The sequence below is a fragment of the Salmo salar genome, chromosome ssa09 (assembly GCF_905237065.1).
Source record: "Salmo salar chromosome ssa09, Ssal_v3.1, whole genome shotgun sequence".
Classification (NCBI taxonomy): domain Eukaryota; kingdom Metazoa; phylum Chordata; class Actinopteri; order Salmoniformes; family Salmonidae; genus Salmo; species Salmo salar.
The window spans coordinates 50,863,530-50,888,267 of NC_059450.1; the positions used below are offsets into that span (position 1 = coordinate 50,863,530).

The following is a 24,738-nucleotide window of genomic DNA, read 5'->3' on the forward strand; positions in this document are numbered from 1 at the left end:
ATGTATTGTTATGTATTGTTAAAGGCATGCATTGTTATGTATTGTTATGTATTTTTATGTGTTGTTAGGTATTGTTAAAGGCATGTATTGTTATGTATTGTTAAAGGCATGTATTGTTATGTATTGTTAAAGGCATGTATTGTTATGTATTGTTAAAGGCATGTATTTGATGAGAGTAAAGGATGTCATTACACACATCACATATTCAGGATGCGTCTCTCATCACAATACTACTACCATTGAATTGAGCACTACAGCAGCAAACATTTCTGCCCGATCAGGAATCTATCAACACATCGCTGGTCAATAAACTGTTAAAAATTCACAGTAAATACAATACTCCCCCCCCCCCATTTGCTTAACTTAACTTTTCCTTAGGCCTAGATTCAATCTGTAGCGCTGAAAATCCACAGTGTAGCACATTTTAAATTTAAAGGCAATGTTCCCGCGTCCCGTAAACACTGTATTACGTCGGCTCAATCAAAAGTTCCCTTCCTTTAAAATTCAATCACGCTATAATGCGGATCTTCAGCGTTACGAGTTTATAGTAGTTTATACTAGATTATACTAGATTATATGTGGTATTACTTGTATGATCACATGAACATCATCTTGTCAGCTATAGGTACAACGTGTTACCAGTAAAACAGGAGATATCACTAACTGGCTCTCTGGTATGATTGAAGTTCATTAAACAGAATGAAACTGAGATTAAATTGAAGTAGTTAGTCTCTGACCGAATTCTCCAGAGCCATGTACGGCGTGTTACACCTCACAGCGGCGTCTTCTAAATGCTGGCAGTCCTCCGAGGTAATGTTCTTAAAACCGCAGTTCCACATCGACTTCTCCGTCCCCAGACACTGGACCTCATTCATGTGGATAGGACCCATCCCTAAAGACACACACACACACACAGACATACACACAGAGAAAGACGCTGCTGTAATAAACGTTATGTGTCAAGATTTGTAGAAAACCTTAAATGAATCCAAAAACATTTTAAAAGACAGTGGTACTCATAGTAAATCCCAGGTCACAGTGTCTATAATACTATAAGGGGTTCTTCTACATAGAAGACCATAGTAAATCCCAGGTCATAGTGTCTATAATACTGTAAGGGGTTCTTCTACATAGAAGACCATAGTAAATCCCAGGTCATAGTGTCTATAATACTGTAAGGGGTTCTTCTACATAGATCATAGTAAATCCCAGGTCATAGTGTCTATAATACTGTAAGGGGTTCTTCTACATAGACCATAGTAAATCCCAGGACATAGTGTCTATAATACTGTAAGGGGTTCTTCTACATAGATCATAGTAAATCCCAGGTCATAGTGTCTATAATACTGTAAAGGGTTCTTCTACATAGATCATAGTAAATCCCAGGTCATAGTGTCTATAGTACTGTAAGGGGTTCTTCTACATAGAAGACAATAGTAAATCCCAGGACATAGTGTCTATAATACTGTAAGGGGTTCTTCTACATAGATCATAGTAAATCCCAGGACATAGTGTCTATAATACTGTAAGGGGTTCTTCTACATAGTAAATCCCAGATCATAGTGTCTATAATACTGTAAGGGGTTCTTCTACATAGACCATAGTAAATCCCAAGACATAGTGTCTATAATACTGTAAGGGGTTCTTCTACATAGGAAATCCCAGGACATAGTGTCTATAATACTGTAAGGGGTTCTTCTACATAGACCATAGTAAATCCCAGGACATAGTGTCTATAATACTGTCAGGGTTACTTCTACATAGAAGACCATAGTAAATCCCAGGTCATAGTGTCTATAATACTGCAAGGGGTTCGTCTACATAGTAAATCCCAGGACATAGTGTCTATAATACTGTAAGGGGTTCTTCTACATAGACCATAGTAAATCCCAGGTCATAGTGTCTATAATACTGTAAGGGGTTCTTCTTCATAGAAGTCCATAGTAAATCCCAGGTCATAGTGTCTATAATACTGTAAGGGGTTCTTCTACATAGAAGACCATAGTAAATCCCAGGACATAGTGTCTATAATACTGTAAGGGGTTCTTCTACATAGTAAATCCCAGGTCATAGTGTCTATAATACTGTAAGGGGTTCTTCTACATAGTAAATCCCAGGTCATAGTGTCAATAATACTGTTAGAGGTTCTTCTACATAGAAGACCATAGTAAATCCCAGGACATAGTGTCTATAATACTGTAAGGGGTTCTTCTACATAGTAAATCCCAGGTCATAGTGTCAATAATACTGTTAGAGGTTTTTCTACATAGAAGACCATAGTAAATCCCAGGTCATAGTGTCTATAATACTGTAAGGGGTTCTTCTACATAGACCATAGGAAATCCCAGGTCAAATTGTCTATAATACTGTAAGGGGTTATTCTACATAGTAAATCCCAGGACATAGTGTCTATAATACTGTAAGGGGTTCTTCTACATAGTAAATCCCAGGTCATAGTGTCTATAATACTGTAAGGGGTTCTTCTACATAGGAAATCCCAGGACATAGTGTCTATAATACTGTAAGGGGTTCTTCTACATAGACCGTAGTAAATCCCAGGACATAGTGTCTATAATACTGTAAGGGGATCTTCTACATAGAAGACCATAGTAAATCCCAGGTCATAGTGTCTATAATACTGCAAGGGCTTCTTCTACATACTAAATCCCAGGACATAGTGTCTATAATACTGTAAGGGTTCTTCTACATAGACCATAGTAAATCCCAGGTCATAGTGTCTATAATACTGTAAGGGGTTCTTCTTCATAGAAGACCATAGTAAATCCCAAGACATAGTGTCTATAATACTGTAAGGGGTTACTTCTACATAGAGGACCATAGTAAATCCCAGGTCATAGTGTCTATAATACTGCAAGGGGTTCTTCTACATAGTAAATCCCAGGACATAGTGTCTATAATACTGTAAGGGGTTCTTCTTCATAGAAGTCCATAGACCATAGTAAATCCCAGGACATAGTGTCTATAATACTGCAAGGGCTTCTTCTACATAGTAAATCCCAGGACATAGTGTCTATAATACTGTAAGGGGTTCTTCTACATAGACCATAGTAAATCCCAGGTCATAGTGTCTATAATACTGTAAGGGGTTATTCTACATAGTAAATCCCAGGACATAGTGTCTATAATACTGTAAGGGGTTCTTCTACATAGTAAATCCCAGGTCATAGTGTCTATAATACTGTAAGGGGTTCTTCTACATAGACCATAGTAAATCCCAGGACATAGTGTCTATAATACTGTAAGGGGTTCTTCTACATAGACCATAGTAAATCAAAGGACATAGTGTCTATAATACTGTAAGGGGTTCTTCTACATAGATCATAGTAAATCCCAGGTCATAGTGTCTATATTACTGTAAGGGGTTCTTCTACATAGAAGTCCATAGTAAATCCAAGGTCATAGTGTCTATAATACTGTAAGGGGTTCTTCTACATAGACCATAGTAAATCTGAGGACATAGTGTCTATAATCCTGTAAGGGGTTCTTCTACATAGACCATAGTAAATCCCAGGTCATAGTGTCTATAATACTGTAAGGTGTTCTTCTACATAGTAAATCCCAGGACACAGTGTATATAATACCGTAAGGAGTTCTTCTACATAGTAAATCCCAGGACATAGTGTATATAATACTTTAAGGGGTTGTTCTACATAGTAAATCCCAGGACATAGTGTCTGTAATGCTTTAAGGGGTTCTTCTACATAGACCATTCTAAATCCCAGGACATAGTGTCTATAATACTGTAAGGTGTTCTTCTACATAGATCATAGTAAATCCCAGGTCATAGTGTCTATAATACTGTAAGGGGTTCTTCTACATAGTAAATCCCAGGACATAGTGTCTATAATACTGTAAGGGGTTCTTCTACATAGATCATAGTAAATCCCAGGACATAGTGTCTATAATACTGTAAGGGGTTCTTCTACATAGATCATAGTAAATCCCAGGATATAGTGTCTATAATACTGTAAGGGGTTCTTCTACATAGAAGACAATAGTAAATCCCATGACATAGTGTCTATAATACTGTAAGGGGTTCTTCTACATAGACCATAGTAAATCCCAGGTCATAGTGTCTATAATACTGTAAGGGGTTCTTCTACATAGTAAATCCCAGGACATAGTGTCTATAATACTGTAAGGGGTTCTTCTACATAGATCATAGTAAATCCCAGGACATAGTGTCTATAATACTGTAAGGGGTTCTTCTACATAGATCATAGTAAATCCCAGGATATAGTGTCTATAATACTGTAAGGGGTTCTTCTACATAGAAGACCATAGTAAATCCCATGACATAGTGTCTATAATACTGTAAGGGGTTCTTCTACATAGACCATAGTAAATCCCAGGTCATAGTGTCTATAATACTGTAAGGGGTTCTTCTACATAGAAGACCATAGTAAATCTGAGGACATAGTGTCTATAATCCTGTAAGGGGTTCTTCTACATAGACCATAGTAAATCCCAGGTCATAGTGTCTATAATACTGTAAGGGGTTCTTCTACATACTAAATCCCAGGACACAGTGTATATAATACCGTAAGGGGTTCTTCTACATAGTAAATCCCAGGACATAGTGTATATAATACTTTAAGGGGTTCTTCTACATAGTAAATCCCAGGACATAGTGTCTGTAATGCTTTAAGGGGTTCTTCTACATAGACCATTCTAAATCCCAGGACATAGTGTCTATAATACTGTAAGGTGTTCTTCTACATAGATCATAGTAAATCCCAGGTCATAGTGTCTATAATACTGTAAGGGGTTCTTCTACATAGTAAATCCCAGGACATAGTGTCTATAATACTGTAAGGGGTTCTTCTACATAGATCATAGTAAATCCCAGGACATAGTGTCTATAATACTGTAAGGGGTTCTTCTACATAGATCATAGTAAATCCCAGGATATAGTGTCTATAATACTGTAAGGGGTTCTTCTACATAGAAGACAATAGTAAATCCCATGACATAGTGTCTATAATACTGTAAGGGGTTCTTCTACATAGACCATAGTAAATCCCAGGTCATAGTGTCTATAATACTGTAAGGGGTTCTTCTACATAGTAAATCCCAGGACATAGTGTCTATAATACTGTAAGGGTTCTTCTACATAGATCATAGTAAATCCCAGGACATAGTGTCTATAATACTGTAAGGGGTTCTTCTACATAGATCATAGTAAATCCCAGGATATAGTGTCTATAATACTGTAAGGGGTTCTTCTACATAGAAGACCATAGTAAATCCCATGACATAGTGTCTATAATACTGTAAGGGGTTCTTCTACATAGACCATAGTAAATCCCAGGTCATAGTGTCTATAATACTGTAAGGGGTTCTTCTACATAGAAGACCATAGTAAATCTGAGGACATAGTGTCTATAATCCTGTAAGGGGTTCTTCTACATAGACCATAGTAAATCCCAGGTCATAGTGTCTATAATACTGTAAGGGGTTCTTCTACATACTAAATCCCAGGACACAGTGTATATAATACCGTAAGGGGTTCTTCTACATAGTAAATCCCAGGACATAGTGTATATAATACTTTAAGGGGTTCTTCTACATAGTAAATCCCAGGACATAGTGTCTATAATGCTTTAAGAGGTTCTTCTACATAGACCATAGTAAATCCCAGGTCATAGTGTCTATAATACTGTAAGGGGTTCTTCTACATAGTAAATCCCAGGACATAGTGTCTATAATACTGTAAGGGGTTCTTCTACATAGATCATAGTAAATCCCAAGACATAGTGTCTATAATACTGTAAGGGGTTCTTCTACATAGATCATAGTAAATCCCAGGACATAGTGTCTATAATACTGTAAGGGGTTCTTCTACATAGTAAATCCCAGACCATAGTGTCTATAATACTGTAAGGGGTTCTTCTACATAGACCATAGTAAATCCCAGGACATAGTGTCTATAATACTGCAAGGGGTTCTTCTACATAGTAAATCCCAGGACATAGTGTCTATAATACTGTAAGGGGTTCTTCTACATAAACCATAGTAAATCCCAGGTCATAGTGTCTATAATACTGTAAGGGGTTCTTCTTCATAGAAGTCCATAGTAAATCCCAGGACATAGTGTCTATAATACTGTAAGGGGTTCTTCTACATAGACCATAGTAAATCCCAGGACATAGTGTCTGTAATACTGTAATGGGTTCTTCTACATAGAAGACCATAGGAAATCCCAGGTCATAGTGTCTATAATACTGTAAGGGGTTCTTCTACATAGATCATAGTAACTCCCAGGTCATAGTGTCTATAATACTGTAAGGGGTTCTTCTACATAGACCATAGTAAATCCCAGGTCATAGTGTCTATAATACTGTAAGGGGTTATTCTAAATAGTAAATCCCAGGACATAGTGTCTATAATACTGTAAAGGGTTCTTCTACATAGTAAATCCCAGGTCATAGTGTCTATAATACTGTAAGGGGTTCTTCTACATAGACCATGGTAAATCCAGGGACATAGTGTCTATAATACTGTAAGGGGTTCTTCTACATAGACCATAGTAAATCCCAGGACATAGTGTCTATAATACTGTAAGGGGTTCTTCTACATAGAAGACCATAGTAAATCCCAGGTCATAGTGTCTATAATACTGTAAGGGGTTCTTCTACATAGATCATAGTAAATCCCATTTCATAGTGTCTATAATACTGTAAGGGGTTCTTCTACATAGACAATAGTAAATCCCAGGACATAGTGTCTATAATACTGTAAGGGGTTCTTCTACATAGAAGACCATAGTAAATCCCAGGACATAGTGTCTATAATACTGTATAGGGTTCTTTTACATAGTAAATCCCAGATCATAGTGTCTATAATACTGTAAGGGGTTCTTCTACATAGACCATAGTAAATCCCAGGACATAGTGTCTATAATACTGTAAGGGGTTCTTCTACATAGGAAATCCCAGGACATAGTGTCTATAATACTGTAAGGGGTTCTTCTACATAGACCATAGTAAATCCCAGGTCATAGTGTCTATAATACTGTAAGGGGTTCTTCTTCATAGAAGTCCATAGTAAATCCCAGGACATAGTGTCTATAATACTGTAAGGGGTTCTTCTACATAGACCATAGTAAATCCCAGGACATAGTGTCTATAATACTGTAAGGGGTTCTTCTACATAGAAGTCCATAGTAAATCCCAGGTCATAGTGTCTATAATACTGCAAGGGGTTCTTCTACATAATAAATCCCAGGACATAGTGTCTATAATGCTTTAAGGGGTTCTTCTACATAGACCATAGTAAATCCCAGGACATAGTGTCTATAATACTGTAAGGAGTTCTTCTACATAGATCATAGTAAATCCCAGGAAATAGTGTCTATAATACTGTAAGGGGTTCTTCTACATAGAAGACCATAGTAAATCCCAGGACTTAGTGTCTATAATACTGTTAGGGGTTCTTCTACATAGAAGACCATAGTAAATCCCAGGTCATAGTGTCTATAATACTGTAAGGTTTCTTCTACATAGTAAATCCCAGGACATAGTGTCTGTAATGCTTTAAGGGGTTCTTCTACATAGACCATTCTAAATCCCAGGACATAGTGTCTATAATACTGTAAGGTGTTCTTCTACATAGATCATAGTAAATCCCAGGTCATAGTGTCTATAATACTGTAAGGGGTTCTTCTACATAGTAAATCCCAGGACATAGTGTCTATAATACTGTAAGGGGTTCTTCTACATAGATCATAGTAAATCCCAGGACATAGTGTCTATAATACTGTAAGGGGTTCTTCTACATAGATCATAGTAAATCCCAGGATATAGTGTCTATAATACTGTAAGGGGTTCTTCTACATAGAAGACCATAGTAAATCCCATGACATAGTGTCTATAATACTGTAAGGGGTTCTTCTACATAGACCATAGTAAATCACAGGTCATAGTGTCTATAATACTGTAAGGGGTTCTTCTACATAGAAGACCATAGTAAATCTGAGGACATAGTGTCTATAATCCTGTAAGGGGTTCTTCTACATAGACCATAGTAAATCCCAGGTCATAGTGTCTATAATACTGTAAGGGGTTCTTCTACATACTAAATCCCAGGACACAGTGTATATAATACCGTAAGGGGTTCTTCTACATAGTAAATCCCAGGACATAGTGTATATAATACTTTAAGGGGTTCTTCTACATAGTAAATCCCAGGACATAGTGTCTATAATGCTTTAAGAGGTTCTTCTACATAGACCATAGTAAATCCCAGGTCATAGTGTCTATAATACTGTAAGGGGTTCTTCTACATAGTAAATCCCAGGACATAGTGTCTATAATACTGTAAGGGGTTCTTCTACATAGAAGACCATAGTAAATCCCAGGACATAGTGTCTATAATACTGTAAGGGGTCTTCTACATAGATCATAGTAAATCCCAAGACATAGTGTCTATAATACTGTAAGGGGTTCTTCTACATAGATCATAGTAAATCCCAGGACATAGTGTCTATAATACTGTAAGGGGTTCTTCTACATAGTAAATCCCAGACCATAGTGTCTATAATACTGTAAGGGGTTCTTCTACATAGACCATAGTAAATCCCAGGACATAGTGTCTATAATACTGCAAGGGGTTCTTCTACATAGTAAATCCCAGGACATAGTGTCTATAATACTGTAAGGGGTTCTTCTACATAGACCATAGTAAATCCCAGGTCATAGTGTCTATAATACTGTAAGGGGTTCTTCTTCATAGAAGTCCATAGTAAATCCCAGGACATAGTGTCTATAATACTGTAAGGGGTTCTTCTACATAGACCATAGTAAATCCCAGGACATAGTGTCTATAATACTGTAATGGGTTCTTCTACATAGAAGACCATAGGAAATCCCAGGTCATAGTGTCTATAATACTGTAAGGGGTTCTTCTACATAGATCATAGTAACTCCCAGGTCATAGTGTCTATAATACTGTAAGGGGTTCTTCTACATAGACCATAGTAAATCCCAGGTCATAGTGTCTATAATACTGTAAGGGGTTATTCTAAATAGTAAATCCCAGGACATAGTGTCTATAATACTGTAAAGGGTTCTTCTACATAGTAAATCCCAGGTCATAGTGTCTATAATACTGTAAGTGGTTCTTCTACATAGACCATGGTAAATCCAGGGACATAGTGTCTATAATACTGTAAGGGGTTCTTCTACATAGACCATAGTAAATCCCAGGACATAGTGTCTATAATACTGTAAGGGGTTCTTCTACATAGAAGACCATAGTAAATCCCAGGTCATAGTGTCTATAATACTGTAAGGGGTTCTTCTACATAGATCATAGTAAATCCCAGGTCATAGTGTCTATAATACTGTAAGGGGTTCTTCTACATAGAAGACCATAGTAAATCCCAGGACATAGTGTCTATAATACTGTATAGGGTTCTTCTACATAGTAAATCCCAGATCATAGTGTCTATAATACTGTAAGGGGTTCTTCTACATAGACCATAGTAAATCCCAGGACATAGTGTCTATAATACTGTAAGGGGTTCTTCTACATAGGAAATCCCAGGACATAGTGTCTATAATACTGTAAGGGGTTCTTCTACATAGACCATAGTAAATCCCAGGTCATAGTGTCTATAATACTGTAAGGGGTTCTTCTTCATAGAAGTCCATAGTAAATCCCAGGACATAGTGTCTATAATACTGTAAGGGGTTCTTCTACATAGACCATAGTAAATCCCAGGACATAGTGTCTATAATACTGTAAGGGGTTCTTCTACATAGAAGTCCATAGTAAATCCCAGGTCATAGTGTCTATAATACTGCAAGGGGTTCTTCTACATAATAAATCCCAGGACATAGTGTCTATAATGCTTTAAGGGATTCTTCTACATAGACCATAGTAAATCCCAGGACATAGTGTCTATAATACTGTAAGGGGTTCTTCTACATAGATCATTGTAAATCCCAGGAAATAGTGTCTATAATACTGTAAGGGGTTCTTCTACATAGAAGACCATAGTAAATCCCAGGTCATAGTGTCTATAATACTGTAAGGTTTCTTCTACATAGTAAATCCCAGGACATAGTGTCTATAATACTGTAAGGGGTTAATCTACATAGACCATAGTAAATCCCAGGTCATAGTGTCTATAATACTGTAAGGGGTTCTTCTACATAGAAGACCATAGTAAATCTGAGGACATAGTGTCTATAATCCTGTAAGGGGTTCTTCTACATAGACCATAGTAAATCCCAGGTCATAGTGTCTATAATACTGTAAGGGGTTCTTCTACATAGTAAATCCCAGGACACAGTGTATATAATACTGTAAGGGGTTCTTCTACATAGTAAATCCCAGGACATAGTGTATATAATACTTTAAGGGGTTCTTCTACATAGTAAATCCCAGGACATAGTGTCTATAATGCTTTAAGGGGTTCTTCTACATAGACCATAGTAAATCCCAGGTCATAGAGTCTATAATACTGTAAGGGGTTCTTCTACATAGTAAATCCCAGGACATAGTGTCTATAATACTGTAAGGGGTGCTTCTACATAGATCATAGTAAATCCCAGGATACAGTGTCTATAATACTGTAAGGGGTTCTTCTACATAGACCATAGTAAATCCCATGACATAGTTTCTATAATACTGTAAGGGGTTCTTCTATATAGACCATAGTAAATCCCAGGTCATAGTGTCTATAATACTGTAAGGGGTTCTTCTTCATAGTAAATCCCAGGACATAGTGTCTATAATACTGTAAGGGGTTCTTCTACATAGATCATAGTAAATCCCAGGTCATAGTGTCTATAATACTGTAAGGGGTTCTTCTACATAGTAAATCCCAGGACATAGTGTCTATAATACTGTAAGGGGTTCTTCTACATAGATCATAGTAAATCCCAGGACATAGTGTCTATAATACTGTAAGGGGTTCTTCTACATAGACCATAGTAAATCCCAGGATATAGTGTCTATAATACTGTAAGGGGTTCTTCTACATACTAAATCCCAGGACACAGTGTATATAATACCGTAAGGGGTTCTTCTACATAGTAAATCCCAGGACATAGTGTATATAATACTTTAAGGGGTTCTTCTACATAGTAAATCCCAGGACATAGTGTCTATAATGCTTTAAGGGGTTCTTCTACATAGACCATAGTAAATCCCAGGTCATAGTGTCTATAATACTGTAAGGGGTTCTTCTACATAGTAAATCCCAGGACATAGTGTCTATAATACTGTAAGGGGTTCTTCTACATAGAAGACCATAGTAAATCCCAGGACATAGTGTCTATAATACTGTAAGGGGTTCTTCTACATAGATCATAGTAAATCCCAGGACATAGTGTCTATAATACTGTAAGGGGTTCTTCTACATAGTAAATCCCAGATCATAGTGTCTATAATACTGTAAGGGGTTCTTCTACATAGACCATAGTAAATCCCAGGACATAGTGTCTATAATACTGCAAGGGGTTCTTCTACATAGTAAATCCCAGGACATAGTGTCTATAATACTGTAAGGGGTTCTTCTACATAGAAGACCATAGTAAATCCCAGGTCATAGTGTCTATAATACTGTAAGGGGTTCTTCTTCATAGAAGTCCATAGTAAATCCCAGGACATAGTGTCTATAATACTGTAAGGGGTTCTTCTACATAGACCATAGTAAATCCCAGGACATAGTGTCTATAATACTGTAAGGGGTTCTTCTACATAGAAGACCATAGGAAATCCCAGGTCATAGTGTCTATAATACTGTAAGGGGTTCTTCTACATAGATCATAGTAACTCCCAGGTCATAGTGTCTATAATACTGTAAGGGGTTCTTCTACATAGACCATAGTAAATCCCAGGTCATAGTGTCTATAATACTGTAAGGGGTTATTCTAAATAGTAAATCCCAGGACATAGTGTCTATAATACTGTAAGGGGTTCTTCTACATAGAAGACCATAGTAAATCCCAGGACATAGTGTCTATAATACCGTATAGGGTTCTTCTACATAGTAAATCCCAGATCATAGTGTCTATAATACTGCAAGGGGTTCTTCTACATAGTAAATCCCAGGACATAGTGTCTATAATACTGTAAGGGGTTCTTCTACATAGAAGACCATAGTAAATCCCAGGTCATAGTGTCTATAATACTGTAAGGGGTTCTTCTTCATAGAAGTCCATAGTAAATCCCAGGACATAGTGTCTATAATACTGTAAGGGGTTCTTCTACATAGACCATAGTAAATCCCAGGACATAGTGTCTATAATACTGTAAGGGGTTCTTCTACATAGAAGACCATAGTAAATCCCAGGTCATAGTGTCTATAATACTGTAAGGGGTTCTTCTACATAGATCATAGTAAATCCCAGGTCATAGTGTCTATAATACTGTAAGGGGTTCTTCTACATAGACAATAGTAAATCCCAAGACATAGTGTCTATAATACTGTAAGGGGTTCTTCTACATAGAAGACCATAGTAAATCCCAGGACATAGTGTCTATAATACTGTATAGGGTTCTTCTACATAGTAAATCCCAGATCATAGTGTCTATAATACTGTAAGGGGTTCTTCTACATAGACCATAGTAAATCCCAGGACATAGTGTCTATAATACTGCAAGGGGTTCTTCTACATAGTAAATCCCAGGACATAGTGTCTATAATACTGTAAGGGGTTCTTCTACATAGAAGACCATAGTAAATCCCAGGTCATAGTGTCTATAATACTGTAAGGGGTTCTTCTTCATAGAAGTCCATAGTAAATCCCAGGACATAGTGTCTATAATACTGTAAGGGGTTCTTCTACATAGACCATAGTAAATCCCAGGACATAGTGTCTATAATACTGTAAGGGGTTCTTCTACATAGAAGACCATAGGAAATCCCAGGTCATAGTGTCTATAATACTGTAAGGGGTTCTTCTACATAGATCATAGTAACTCCCAGGTCATAGTGTCTATAATACTGTAAGGGGTTCTTCTACATAGACCATAGTAAATCCCAGGTCATAGTGTCTATAATACTGTAAGGGGTTATTCTAAATAGTAAATCCCAGGACATAGTGTCTATATTACTGTAAGGGGTTCTTCTACATAGAAGACCATAGTAAATCCCAGGACATAGTGTCTATAATACCGTATAGGGTTCTTCTACATAGTAAATCCCAGATCATAGTGTCTATAATACTGCAAGGGGTTCTTCTACATAGTAAATCCCAGGACATAGTGTCTATAATACTGTAAGGGGTTCTTCTACATAGAAGACCATAGTAAATCCCAGGTCATAGTGTCTATAATACTGTAAGGGGTTCTTCTTCATAGAAGTCCATAGTAAATCCCAGGACATAGTGTCTATAATACTGTAAGGGGTTCTTCTACATAGACCATAGTAAATCCCAGGACATAGTGTCTATAATACTGTAAGGGGTTCTTCTACATAGAAGACCATAGTAAATCCCAGGTCATAGTGTCTATAATACTGTAAGGGGTTCTTCTACATAGATCATAGTAAATCCCAGGTCATAGTGTCTATAATACTGTAAGGGGTTCTTCTACATAGACAATAGTAAATCCCAAGACATAGTGTCTATAATACTGTAAGGGGTTCTTCTACATAGAAGACCATAGTAAATCCCAGGACATAGTGTCTATAATACCGTATAGGGTTCTTCTACATAGTAAATCCCAGATCATAGTGTCTATAATACTGTAAGGGGTTCTTCTTCATAGAAGTCCATAGTAAATCCCAGGACATAGTGTCTATAATACTGTAAGGGGTTCTTCTACATAGACCATAGTAAATCCCAGGACATAGTGTCTATAATACTGTAAGGGGTTCTTCTACATAGAAGACCATAGTAAATACCAGGTCATAGTGTCTATAATACTGTAAGGGGTTCTTCTACATAGATCATAGTAAATCCCAGGTCATAGTGTCTATAATACTGTAAGGGGTTCTTCTACATAGACAATAGTAAATCCCAAGACATAGTGTCTATAATACTGTAAGGGGTTCTTCTACATAGAAGACCATAGTAAATCCCAGGACATAGTGTCTATAATACCGTATAGGGTTCTTCTACATAGTAAATCCCAGATCATAGTGTCTATAATACTGTAAGGGGTTCTTCTACATAGACCATAGTAAATCCCAGGACATAGTGTCTATAATACTGCAAGGGGTTCTTCTACATAGTAAATCCCAGGACATAGTGTCTATAATACTGTAAGGGGTTCTTCTACATAGAAGACCATAGTAAATCCCAGGTCATAGTGTCTATAATACTGTAAGGGGTTCTTCTTCATAGAAGTCCATAGTAAATCCCAGGACATAGTGTCTATAATACTGTAAGGGGTTCTTCTACATAGACCATAGTAAATCCCAGGACATAGTGTCTATAATACTGTAAGGGGTTCTTCTACATAGAAGACCATAGGAAATCCCAGGTCATAGTGTCTATAATACTGTAAGGGGTTCTTCTACATAGATCATAGTAACTCCCAGGTCATAGTGTCTATAATACTGTAAGGGGTTCTTCTACATAGACCATAGTAAATCCCAGGTCATAGTGTCTATAATACTGTAAGGGGTTATTCTAAATAGTAAATCCCAGGACATAGTGTCTATATTACTGTAAGGGGTTCTTCTACATAGAAGACCATAGTAAATCCCAGGACATAGTGTCTATAATACCGTATAGGGTTCTTCTACATAGTAAATCCCAGATCATAGTGTCTATAATACTGCAAGGGGTTTTTCTACATAGTAAATCCCAGGACATAGTGTCTATAATACTGTAAGGGGTTCTTCTACATAGAAGACCATAGTAAATCCCAGGTCATAGTGTCTATAATACTGTAAGGGGTTCTTCTTCATAGAAGTCCATAGTAAATCCCAGGACATAGTGTCTATAATACTGTAAGGGGTTCTTCTACATAGACCATAGTAAATCCCAGGACATAGTGTCTATAATACTGTAAGGGGTTCTTCTACATAGAAGACCATAGTAAATCCCAGGTCATAGTGTCTATAATACTGTAAGGGGTTCTTCTACATAGATCATAGTAAATCCCAGGTCATAGTGTCTATAATACTGTAAGGGGTTCTTCTACATAGACAATAGTAAATCCCAAGACATAGTGTCTATAATACTGTAAGGGGTTCTTCTACATAGAAGACCATAGTAAATCCCAGGACATAGTGTCTATAATACCGTATAGGGTTCTTCTACATAGTAAATCCCAGATCATAGTGTCTATAATACTGTAAGGGGTTCTTCTACATAGACCATAGTAAATCCCAGGACATAGTGTCTATAATACTGTAAGGGGTTCTTCTTCATAGAAGTCCATAGTAAATCCCAGGACATAGTGTCTATAATACTGTAAGGGGTTCTTCTACATAGACCATAGTAAATCCCAGGACATAGTGTCTATAATACTGTAAGGGGTTCTTCTACATAGAAGTCCATAGTAAATCCCAGGTCATAGTGTCTATAATACTGTAAGGGGTTCTTCTACATAGTAAATCCCAGGTCATAGTGTCTATAATACTGTAAGGGGTTCTTCTACATAGAAGACCATAGTAAATCTGAGGACATAGTGTCTATAATCCTGTAAGGGGTTCTTCTACATAGACCATAGTAAATCCCAGGTCATAGTGTCTATAATACTGTAAGGGGTTCTTCTACATAGTAAATCCCAGGACACAGTGTATATAATACCGTAAGGGGTTCTTCTACATAGTAAATCCCAGGACATAGTGTATATAATACTTTAAGGGGTTGTTCTACATAGTACATCCCAGGACATAGTGTCTATAATGCTTTAAGGGGTTCTTCTACATAGACCATAGTAAATCCCAGGTCATAGAGTCTAAAATACTGTAAGGGATTCTTCTACATAGATCATAGTAAATCCCAGGTCATAGTGTCTATAATACTGTAAGGGGTTCTTCTACATAGACCATAGTAAATCCCAGGACATAGTGTCTATAATACTGTAAGGGGTTCTTCTACATAGATCATAGTAAATCCCAGGACATAGTGTCTATAATACTGTAAGGGGTTCTTCTACATAGAAGACCATAGTAAATCCCAGGACTTAGTGTCTATAATACTGTTAGGGGTTCTTCTACATAGAAGACCATAGTAAATCCCAGGTCATAGTGTCTATAATACTGTAAGGGTTCTTCTACATAGTAAATCCCAGGACATAGTATCTATAATACTGTAAGGGGTTCTTCTACATAGACCATAGTAAATCCCAGGACATAGTGTCTATAATACTGTAAGGGGTTCTTCTACATAGAAGACCATAGTAAATCCCAGGACATAGTGTCTATAATACTGTAAGGGGTTCTTCTACATAGATCATAGTAAATCCCAAGACATAGTGTCTATAATACTGTAAGGGGTTCTTCTACACAGACCATAGTAAATCCCAGGACATAGTGTCTATAATACTGTAAGGGGTTCTTCTACATAGTAAATCCCAGATCATAGTGTCTATAATACTGTCAGGGGTTCTTCTACATAGACCATAGTAAATCCCAGGACATAGTGTCTATAATACTGCAAGGGGTTCTTCTACATAGTAAATCCCAGGACATAGTGTCTATAATACTGTAAGGGGTTCTTCTACATAGACCATAGTAAATCCCAGGTCATAGTGTCTATAATACTGTAAGGGGTTCTTCTACATAGACCATAGTAAATCCCAGGACATAGTGTCTATAATACTGCAAGGGGTTCTTCTACATAGTAAATCCCAGGACATAGTATCTATAATACTGTAAGGGGTTATTCTACATAGACCATAGTAAATCCCAGGTCATAGTGTCTATAATACTGTAAGGGGTTCTTCTTCATAGAAGTCCATAGTAAATCCCAGGTCATAGTGTCTATAATACTGTAAGTGGTTCTTCTACATAGACCATAGTAAATCCCAGGACAAAGTGTCTATAATACTGTAAGGGGTTCTTCTACATAGAAGACCATAGTAAATCCCAGGTCATAGTGTCTATAATACTGTAAGGGGTTCTTCTACATAGATCATAGTAACTCCCAGGTCATAGTGTCTATAATACTGTAAGGGGTTATTCTACATAGTAAATCCCAGGACATAGTGTCTATAATACTGTAAGAGGTTCTTCTACATAGTAAATCCCAGGTCATAGTGTCTATAATACTGTAAGGGGTTCTTCTACATAGACCATAGTAAATCCAGGGACATAGTGTCTATAATACTGTAAGGGGTTCTTCTACATAGACCATAGTAAATCCCAGGACATAGTGTCTATAATACTGTAAGGGGATCTTCTACATAGAAGACCATAGTAAATCCCAGGTCATAGTGTCTATAATACTGTAAGGGGTTCTTCTACATAGATCATAGTAAATCCCAGGCCATAGTGTCTATAATACTGTAAGGGGTTCTTCTACATAGAAGTCCATAGTAAATCCCAGGTCATAGTGTCTATAATACTGTAAGGGTTCTTCTACATAGTAAATCCCAGGTCATAGTGTCTATAATACTGTAAGGGGTTCTTCTACATAGAAGACCATAGTAAATCTGAGGACATAGTGTCTATAATCCTGTAAGGGGTTCTTCTACATAGACCATAGTAAATCCCAGGTCATAGTGTCTATAATACTGTAAGGGGTTCTTCTACATAGTAAATCCCAGGACATAGTGTCTATAATACTGTAAGGGGTTCTTCTACATAGTAAATCCCAGGACATAGTGTCTATAATACTTTAAGGGGTTCTTCTACATAGTAAATCCCAGGACATAGTGTCTATAATGCTTTAAGGGGTTCTTCTACATAGACCATAGTAAATCCCAGGTCATAGTGTCTATAATACTGTAAGGGGTTCTTCTACATAGATCATAGTAAATCCAAGGTCATAGTGTCTGTAATACTGTAAGGGGTTCTTCTACATAGACCATAGTAAATCCCATGACATAGTGTCTATAATACTGTAAGGGGTTCTTCTACATAGATCATAGTAAATCCCAGGACATAGTGTCTATAATACTGTAAGGGGTTCTTCTACATAGAAGACCATAGCAAATCCCAGGACTTAGTGTCTATAATACTGTTAGGGGTTCTTCTACATAGAAGACCATATTAAATCCCAGGTCATAGTGTCTATAATACTGTAAGGGTTCTTCTACATAGTAAATCCCAGGACATCGTGTCTATAATACTGTAAGGGGTTCTTCTACATAGACCATAGTAAATCCCAGGTCATAGTGTCTATAATACTGTAAGGGGTTCTTCTACATAGAAGACCATAGTAAATCCCAGGACATAGTGTCTATAATACTGTAAGGGGTTCTTCTACATAGACCATAGTAAATCCCAAGACATAGTGTCTATAATACTGTAAGGGGTTCTTCTACATAGAAGTCCATAGTAAATCCCAGGACATAGTGTCTATAATACTGTAAGGGGTTCTTCTACATAGACATAAATCCCAGGTCATAGTGTCTATAATACTGTAAGGGGTTCTTCTACATAGACCATAGTAAATCCCAGGACATAGTGTCTATAATACTGCAAGGGGTTCTTCTACATAGACTTAAATCCCAGGACATAGTGTCTATAATACTGTAAGGGGTTCTTCTACATAGACCATAGTAAATCCCAGGCCATAGTGTCTATAATACTGTAAGGGGTTCTTCTACATAGACCATAGTAAATCCCAGGACATAGTGTCTATAATACTGCAAGGGGTTCTTCTTCACATAGTAAATCCCAGGACATAGTGTCTATAATACTGTAAGGGGTTCTTCTACATAGACCATAGTAAATCCCAGGTCATAGTGTCTATAATACTGTAAGGGGTTCTTCTACATAGAAGCATAGTAAATCCCAGGTCATAGTGTCTATAATACTGTAAGGGGTTCTTCTACATAGAAGACCATAGTAAATCCCAGGTCATAGTGTCTATAATACTGTAAGGGGTTCTTCTACATAGAAGACCATAGTAAATCCCAGGTCATAGTGTCTATAATACTGTAAGGGGTTCTTCTACATAGACCATAGTAAATCCCAGGTCATAGTGTCTATAATACTGCAAGGGGTTCTTCTACATAGTAAATCCCAGGACATAGTGTCTATAATACTGTAAGGGGTTCTTCTACATAGTAAATCCCAGGTCATAGTGTCTATAATACTGTAAGGGGTTCTTCTACATAGGAAATCCCAGGACATAGTGTCTATAATACTGTAAGGGGTTCTTCTACATAGACCATAGTAAATCCCAGGACATAGTGTCTATAATACTGTAAGGGGTTCTTCTACATAGAAGACCATAGTAAATCCCAGGTCATAGTGTCTATAATACTGCAAGGGGTTCTTCTACATAGTAAATCCCAGGACATCGTGTCTATAATACTGTAAGTGGTTCTTCTACATAGACCATAGTAAATCCCAGGTCATAGTGTCTATAATACTGTAAGGGGTTCTTCTTCATAGAAGACCATAGTAAATCCCAGGCCATAGTGTCTATAATACTGTAAGGGGTTCTTCTACATAGAAGACCATAGTAAATCCCCGGACATAGTGTCTATAATACTGTAAGGGGTTCTTCTTCATAGAAGTCCATAGTAAATCCCAGGACATAGTGTCTATAATACTGTAAGGGGTTCTTCTACATAGACCATAGTAAATCCCAGTACATAGTGTCTATAATACTGTAAGGGGTTCTTCTACATAGTAAATCCCAGATCATAGTGTCTATAATACTGTAAGGGGTTCTTCTACATAGAAGACCATAGTAAATCCCAGGACATAGTGTCTATAACACTGTAAGGGGTTCTTCTACATAGACCATAGGACATCCCAGGTCATAGTGTCTATAATACTGTAAGGGGTTATTCTACATAGTAAATCCCAGGACATAGTGTCTCAAATACTGTAAGGGGTACTTCTACATAGAAGACCATAGTAAATCCCAGGTCAGTGTCTATAATACTGCAAGGGGTTCTTCTACATAGTAAATCCCAGGACATAGTGTCTATAATACTGTAAGGGGTTCTTCTACATAGACCATAGTAAATCCCAGGTCATAGTGTCTATAATACTGTAAGGGGTTCTTCTTCATAGAAGTCCATAGTAAATCCCAGGACATAGTGTCTATAATACTGTAAGGGGTTCTTCTACATAGACCATAGTAAATCCCAGGACATAGTGTCTATAATACTGTAAGGGGTTCTTCTACATAGAAGACCATAGTAAATCCCAGGTCATAGTGTCTATAATACTGTAAGGGGTTCTTCGACATAGATCATAGTAAATCCCAGGTCATAGTGTCTATAATACTGTAAGGGGTTCTTCTTCATAGAAGTCCATAGTAAATCCCAGGACATATTGTCTATAATACTGTAAGGGGTTCTTCTACATAGACCATAGTAAATCCCAGGACATAGTGTCTATAATACTGTAAGGGGTTCTTCTACATAGAAGACCATAGTAAATCCCAGGTCATAGTGTCTATAATACTGTAAGGGGTTCTTCTACATAGACCATAGTAAATCCCAGGTCATAGTGTCTATAATACTGTAAGGGGTTCTTCTACATAGTAAATCCCAGGACATAGTGTCTATAATACTGTAAGGGGTTCTTCTACATAGACCATAGTAAATCCCAGGTCATAGTGTCTATAATACTGTAAGGGGTTATTCTACATAGTAAATCCCAGGACATAGTGTCTATAATACTGTAAGGGGTTCTTCTACATAGTAAATCCCAGGTCATAGTGTCTATAATACTGTAAGGGGTTCTTCTACATAGACCATAGTAAATCCCAGGACATAGTGTCTATAATACTGTAAGGGGTTTTTCTACATAGTAAATCCCAGATCATAGTGTCTATAATACTGTAAGGGGTTCTTCTACATAGACCATAGTAAATCCCAGGACATAGTGTCTATAATACTGCAAGGGGTTCTTCTACATAGTAAATCCCAGGACATAGTGTCTATAATACTGTAAGGGGTTCTTCTACATAGACCATAGTAAATCCCAGGTCATAGTGTCTATAATACTGTAAGGGGTTCTTCTTCATAGAAGTCCATAGTAAATCCCAGGACATAGTGTCTATAATACTGTAAGGGGTTCTTCTACATAGAAGACCATAGGAAATCCCAGGTCATAGTGTCTATAATACTTTAAGGGGTTCTTCTACATAGACCATAGTAAATCCCAGGTCATAGTGTCTATAATACTGTAAGGGGTTATTCTAAATAGTAAATCCCAGGACATAGTGTCTATAATACTGTAAGGGGTTCTTCTACATAGTAAATCCCAGGACATAGTGTCTATAATACTGTAAGGGGTTCTTCTACATAGACCATAGTAAATCCCAGGTCATAGTGTCTATAATACTGTAAGGGGTTCTACATAGACCATAGTAAATCCCAGGACATAGTGTCTATAATACTGTAAGGGGTTCTTCTACATAGAAGACCATAGTAAATCCCAGGTCATAGTGTCTATAATACTGTAAGGGGTTCTTCTACATAGATCATAGTAACTCCCAGGTCATAGTGTCTATAATACTGTAAGGGGTTCTTCTACATAGACAATAGTAAATCCCAGGACATAGTGTCTATAATACTGTAAGGGGTTCTTCTACATAGAAGACCATAGTAAATCCCAGGACATAGTGTCTATAATACTGTATAGGGTTCTTCTACATAGTAAATCCCAGATCATAGTGTCTATAATACTGTAAGGGGTTCTTCTACATAGACCATAGTAAATCCCAGGACATAGTGTCTATAATACTGTAAGGGGTTCTTCTTCATAGAAGTCCATAGTAAATCCCAGGACATAGTGTCTATAATACTGTAAGGGGTTCTTCTACATAGACCATAGTAAATCCCAGGACATAGTGTCTATAATACTGTAAGGGGTTCTTCTACATAGAAGTCCATAGTAAATCCCAGGTCATAGTGTCTATAATACTGTAAGGGGTTCTTCTACATAGTAAATCCCAGGTCATAGTGTCTATAATACTGTAAGGGGTTCTTCTACATAGAAGACCATAGTAAATCTGAGGACATAGTGTCTATAATCCTGTAAGGGGTTCTTCTACATAGACCATAGTAAATCCCAGGTCATAGTGTCTATAATACTGTAAGGGGTTCTTCTACATAGTAAATCCCAGGACACAGTGTATATAATACCGTAAGGGGTTCTTCTACATAGTAAATCCCAGGACATAGTGTATATAATACTTTAAGGGGTTGTTCTACATAGTACATCCCAGGACATAGTGTCTATAATGCTTTAAGGGGTTCTTCTACATAGACCATAGTAAATCCCAGGTCATAGAGTCTATAATACTGTAAGGGATTCTTCTACATAGATCATAGTAAATCCCAGGTCATAGTGTCTATAATACTGTAAGGGGTTCTTCTACATAGACCATAGTAAATCCCAGGACATAGTGTCTATAATACTGTAAGGGGTTCTTCTACATAGATCATAGTAAATCCCAGGAAATAGTGTCTATAATACTGTAAGGGGTTCTTCTACATAGAAGACTATAGTAAATCCCAGGACTTAGTGTCTATAATACTGTTAGGGGTTCTTCTACATAGAAGACCATAGTAAATCCCAGGTCTTAGTGTCTATAATACTGTAAGGGTTCTTCTACATAGTAAATCCCAGGACATAGTGTCTATAATACTGTAAGGGGTTCTTCTACATAGACCATAGTAAATCCCAGGACATAGTGTCTATAATACTGTAAGGGGTTCTTCTACATAGATCATAGTAAATCCCAAGACATAGTGTCTATAATACTGTAAGGGGTTCTTCTACATAGATCATAGTAAATCCCAGGACATAGTGTCTATAATACTGTAAGGGGTTCTTCTACATAGTAAATCCCAGATCATAGTGTCTATAATACTGTCAGGGGTTCTTCTACATAGACCATAGTAAATCCCAGGACATAGTGTCTATAATACTGCAAGGGGTTCTTCTACATAGTAAATCCCAGGACATAGTGTCTATAATAGTGTAAGGGGTTCTTCTACATAGACCATAGTAAATCCCAGGTCATAGTGTCTATAATACTGTAAGGGGTTCTTCTACATAGACCATAGTAAATCCCAGGACATAGTGTCTATAATACTGCAAGGGGTTCTTCTACATAGTAAATCCCAGGACATAGTGTCTATAATACTGTAAGGGGTTCTTCTACATAGAAGACCATAGTAAATCCCAGGTCATAGTGTCTATAATACTGTAAGGGGTTCTTCTTCATAGAAGTCCATAGTAAATCCCAGGACATAGTGTCTATAATACTGTAAGGGGTTCTTCTACATAGACCATAGTAAATCCCAGGACATAGTGTCTATAATACTGTAAGGGGTTCTTCTACATAGAAGACCATAGGAAATCCCAGGTCATAGTGTCTATAATACTGTAAGGGGTTCTTCTACATAGATCATAGTAACTCCCAGGTCATAGTGTCTATAATACTGTAAGGGGTTCTTCTACATAGACCATAGTAAATCCCAGGTCATAGTGTCTATAATACTGTAAGGGGTTCTTCTAAATAGTAAATCCCAGGACATAGTGTCTATAATACTGTAAGGGGTTCTTCTACATAGAAGACCATAGTAAATCCCAGGACATAGTGTCTATAATACCGTATAGGGTTCTTCTACATAGTAAATCCCAGATCATAGTGTCTATAATACTGCAAGGGGTTCTTCTACATAGTAAATCCCAGGACATAGTGTCTATAATACTGTAAGGGGTTCTTCTACATAGAACCATAGTAAATCCCAGGTCATAGTGTCTATAATACTGTAAGGGGTTCTTCTTCATAGAAGTCCATAGTAAATCCCAGGACATAGTGTCTATAATACTGTAAGGGGTTCTTCTACATAGACCATAGTAAATCCCAGGACATAGTGTCTATAATACTGTAAGGGGTTCTTCTACATAGAAGACCATAGTAAATCCCAGGTCATAGTGTCTATAATACTGTAAGGGGTTCTTCTACATAGATCATAGTAAATCCCAGGACATAGTGTCTATAATACTGTAAGGGGTTCTTCTACATAGACAATAGTAAATCCCAAGACATAGTGTCTATAATACTGTAAGGGGTTCTTCTACATAGAAGACCATAGTAAATCCCAGGACATAGTGTCTATAATACCGTATAGGGTTCTTCTACATAGTAAATCCCAGATCATAGTGTCTATAATACTGTAAGTGGTTCTTCTACATAGACCATAGTAAATCCCAGGACATAGTGTCTATAATACTGCAAGGGGTTCTTCTACATAGTAAATCCCAGATCATAGTGTCTATAATACTGTAAGGGGTTCTTCTACATAGAACCATAGTAAATCCCAGGTCATAGTGTCTATAATACTGTAAGGGGTTCTTCTACATAGAAGTCCATAGTAAATCCAAGGACATAGTGTCTATAATACTGTAAGGGGTTCTTCTACATAGACCATAGTAAATCCCAGGACATAGTGTCTATAATACTGTAAGGGGTTCTTCTACATAGAAGACCATAGTAAATCCCAGGTCATAGTGTCTATAATACTGTAAGGGGTTCTTCTACATAGACCATAGTAAATCCCAGGACATAGTGTCTATAATACTGTAAGGGGTTCTTCTACATAGACCATAGTAAATCCCAGGTCATAGTGTCTATAATACTGTAAGGGGTTCTTCTA

General features: G+C 37.2%; 1 protein-coding gene across 9 annotated transcripts in view; it reads right to left on the minus strand.

Moving 5' to 3' along the window:
- The window catches only part of loxl3b (lysyl oxidase-like 3b), a 132,589-nt gene that overhangs the window by 16,241 nt on the left and 91,610 nt on the right, over positions 1 to 24,738 (minus strand). For all 9 annotated transcript variants that reach the window (XM_045723796.1, XM_014211695.2, XM_014211692.2 and 6 more), the window contains one exon: positions 738 to 892. In XM_045723796.1, coding sequence (XP_045579752.1) covers positions 738 to 892 — 155 coding nt within the window. The remainder of the gene's footprint in view (positions 1 to 737; positions 893 to 24,738) is intronic.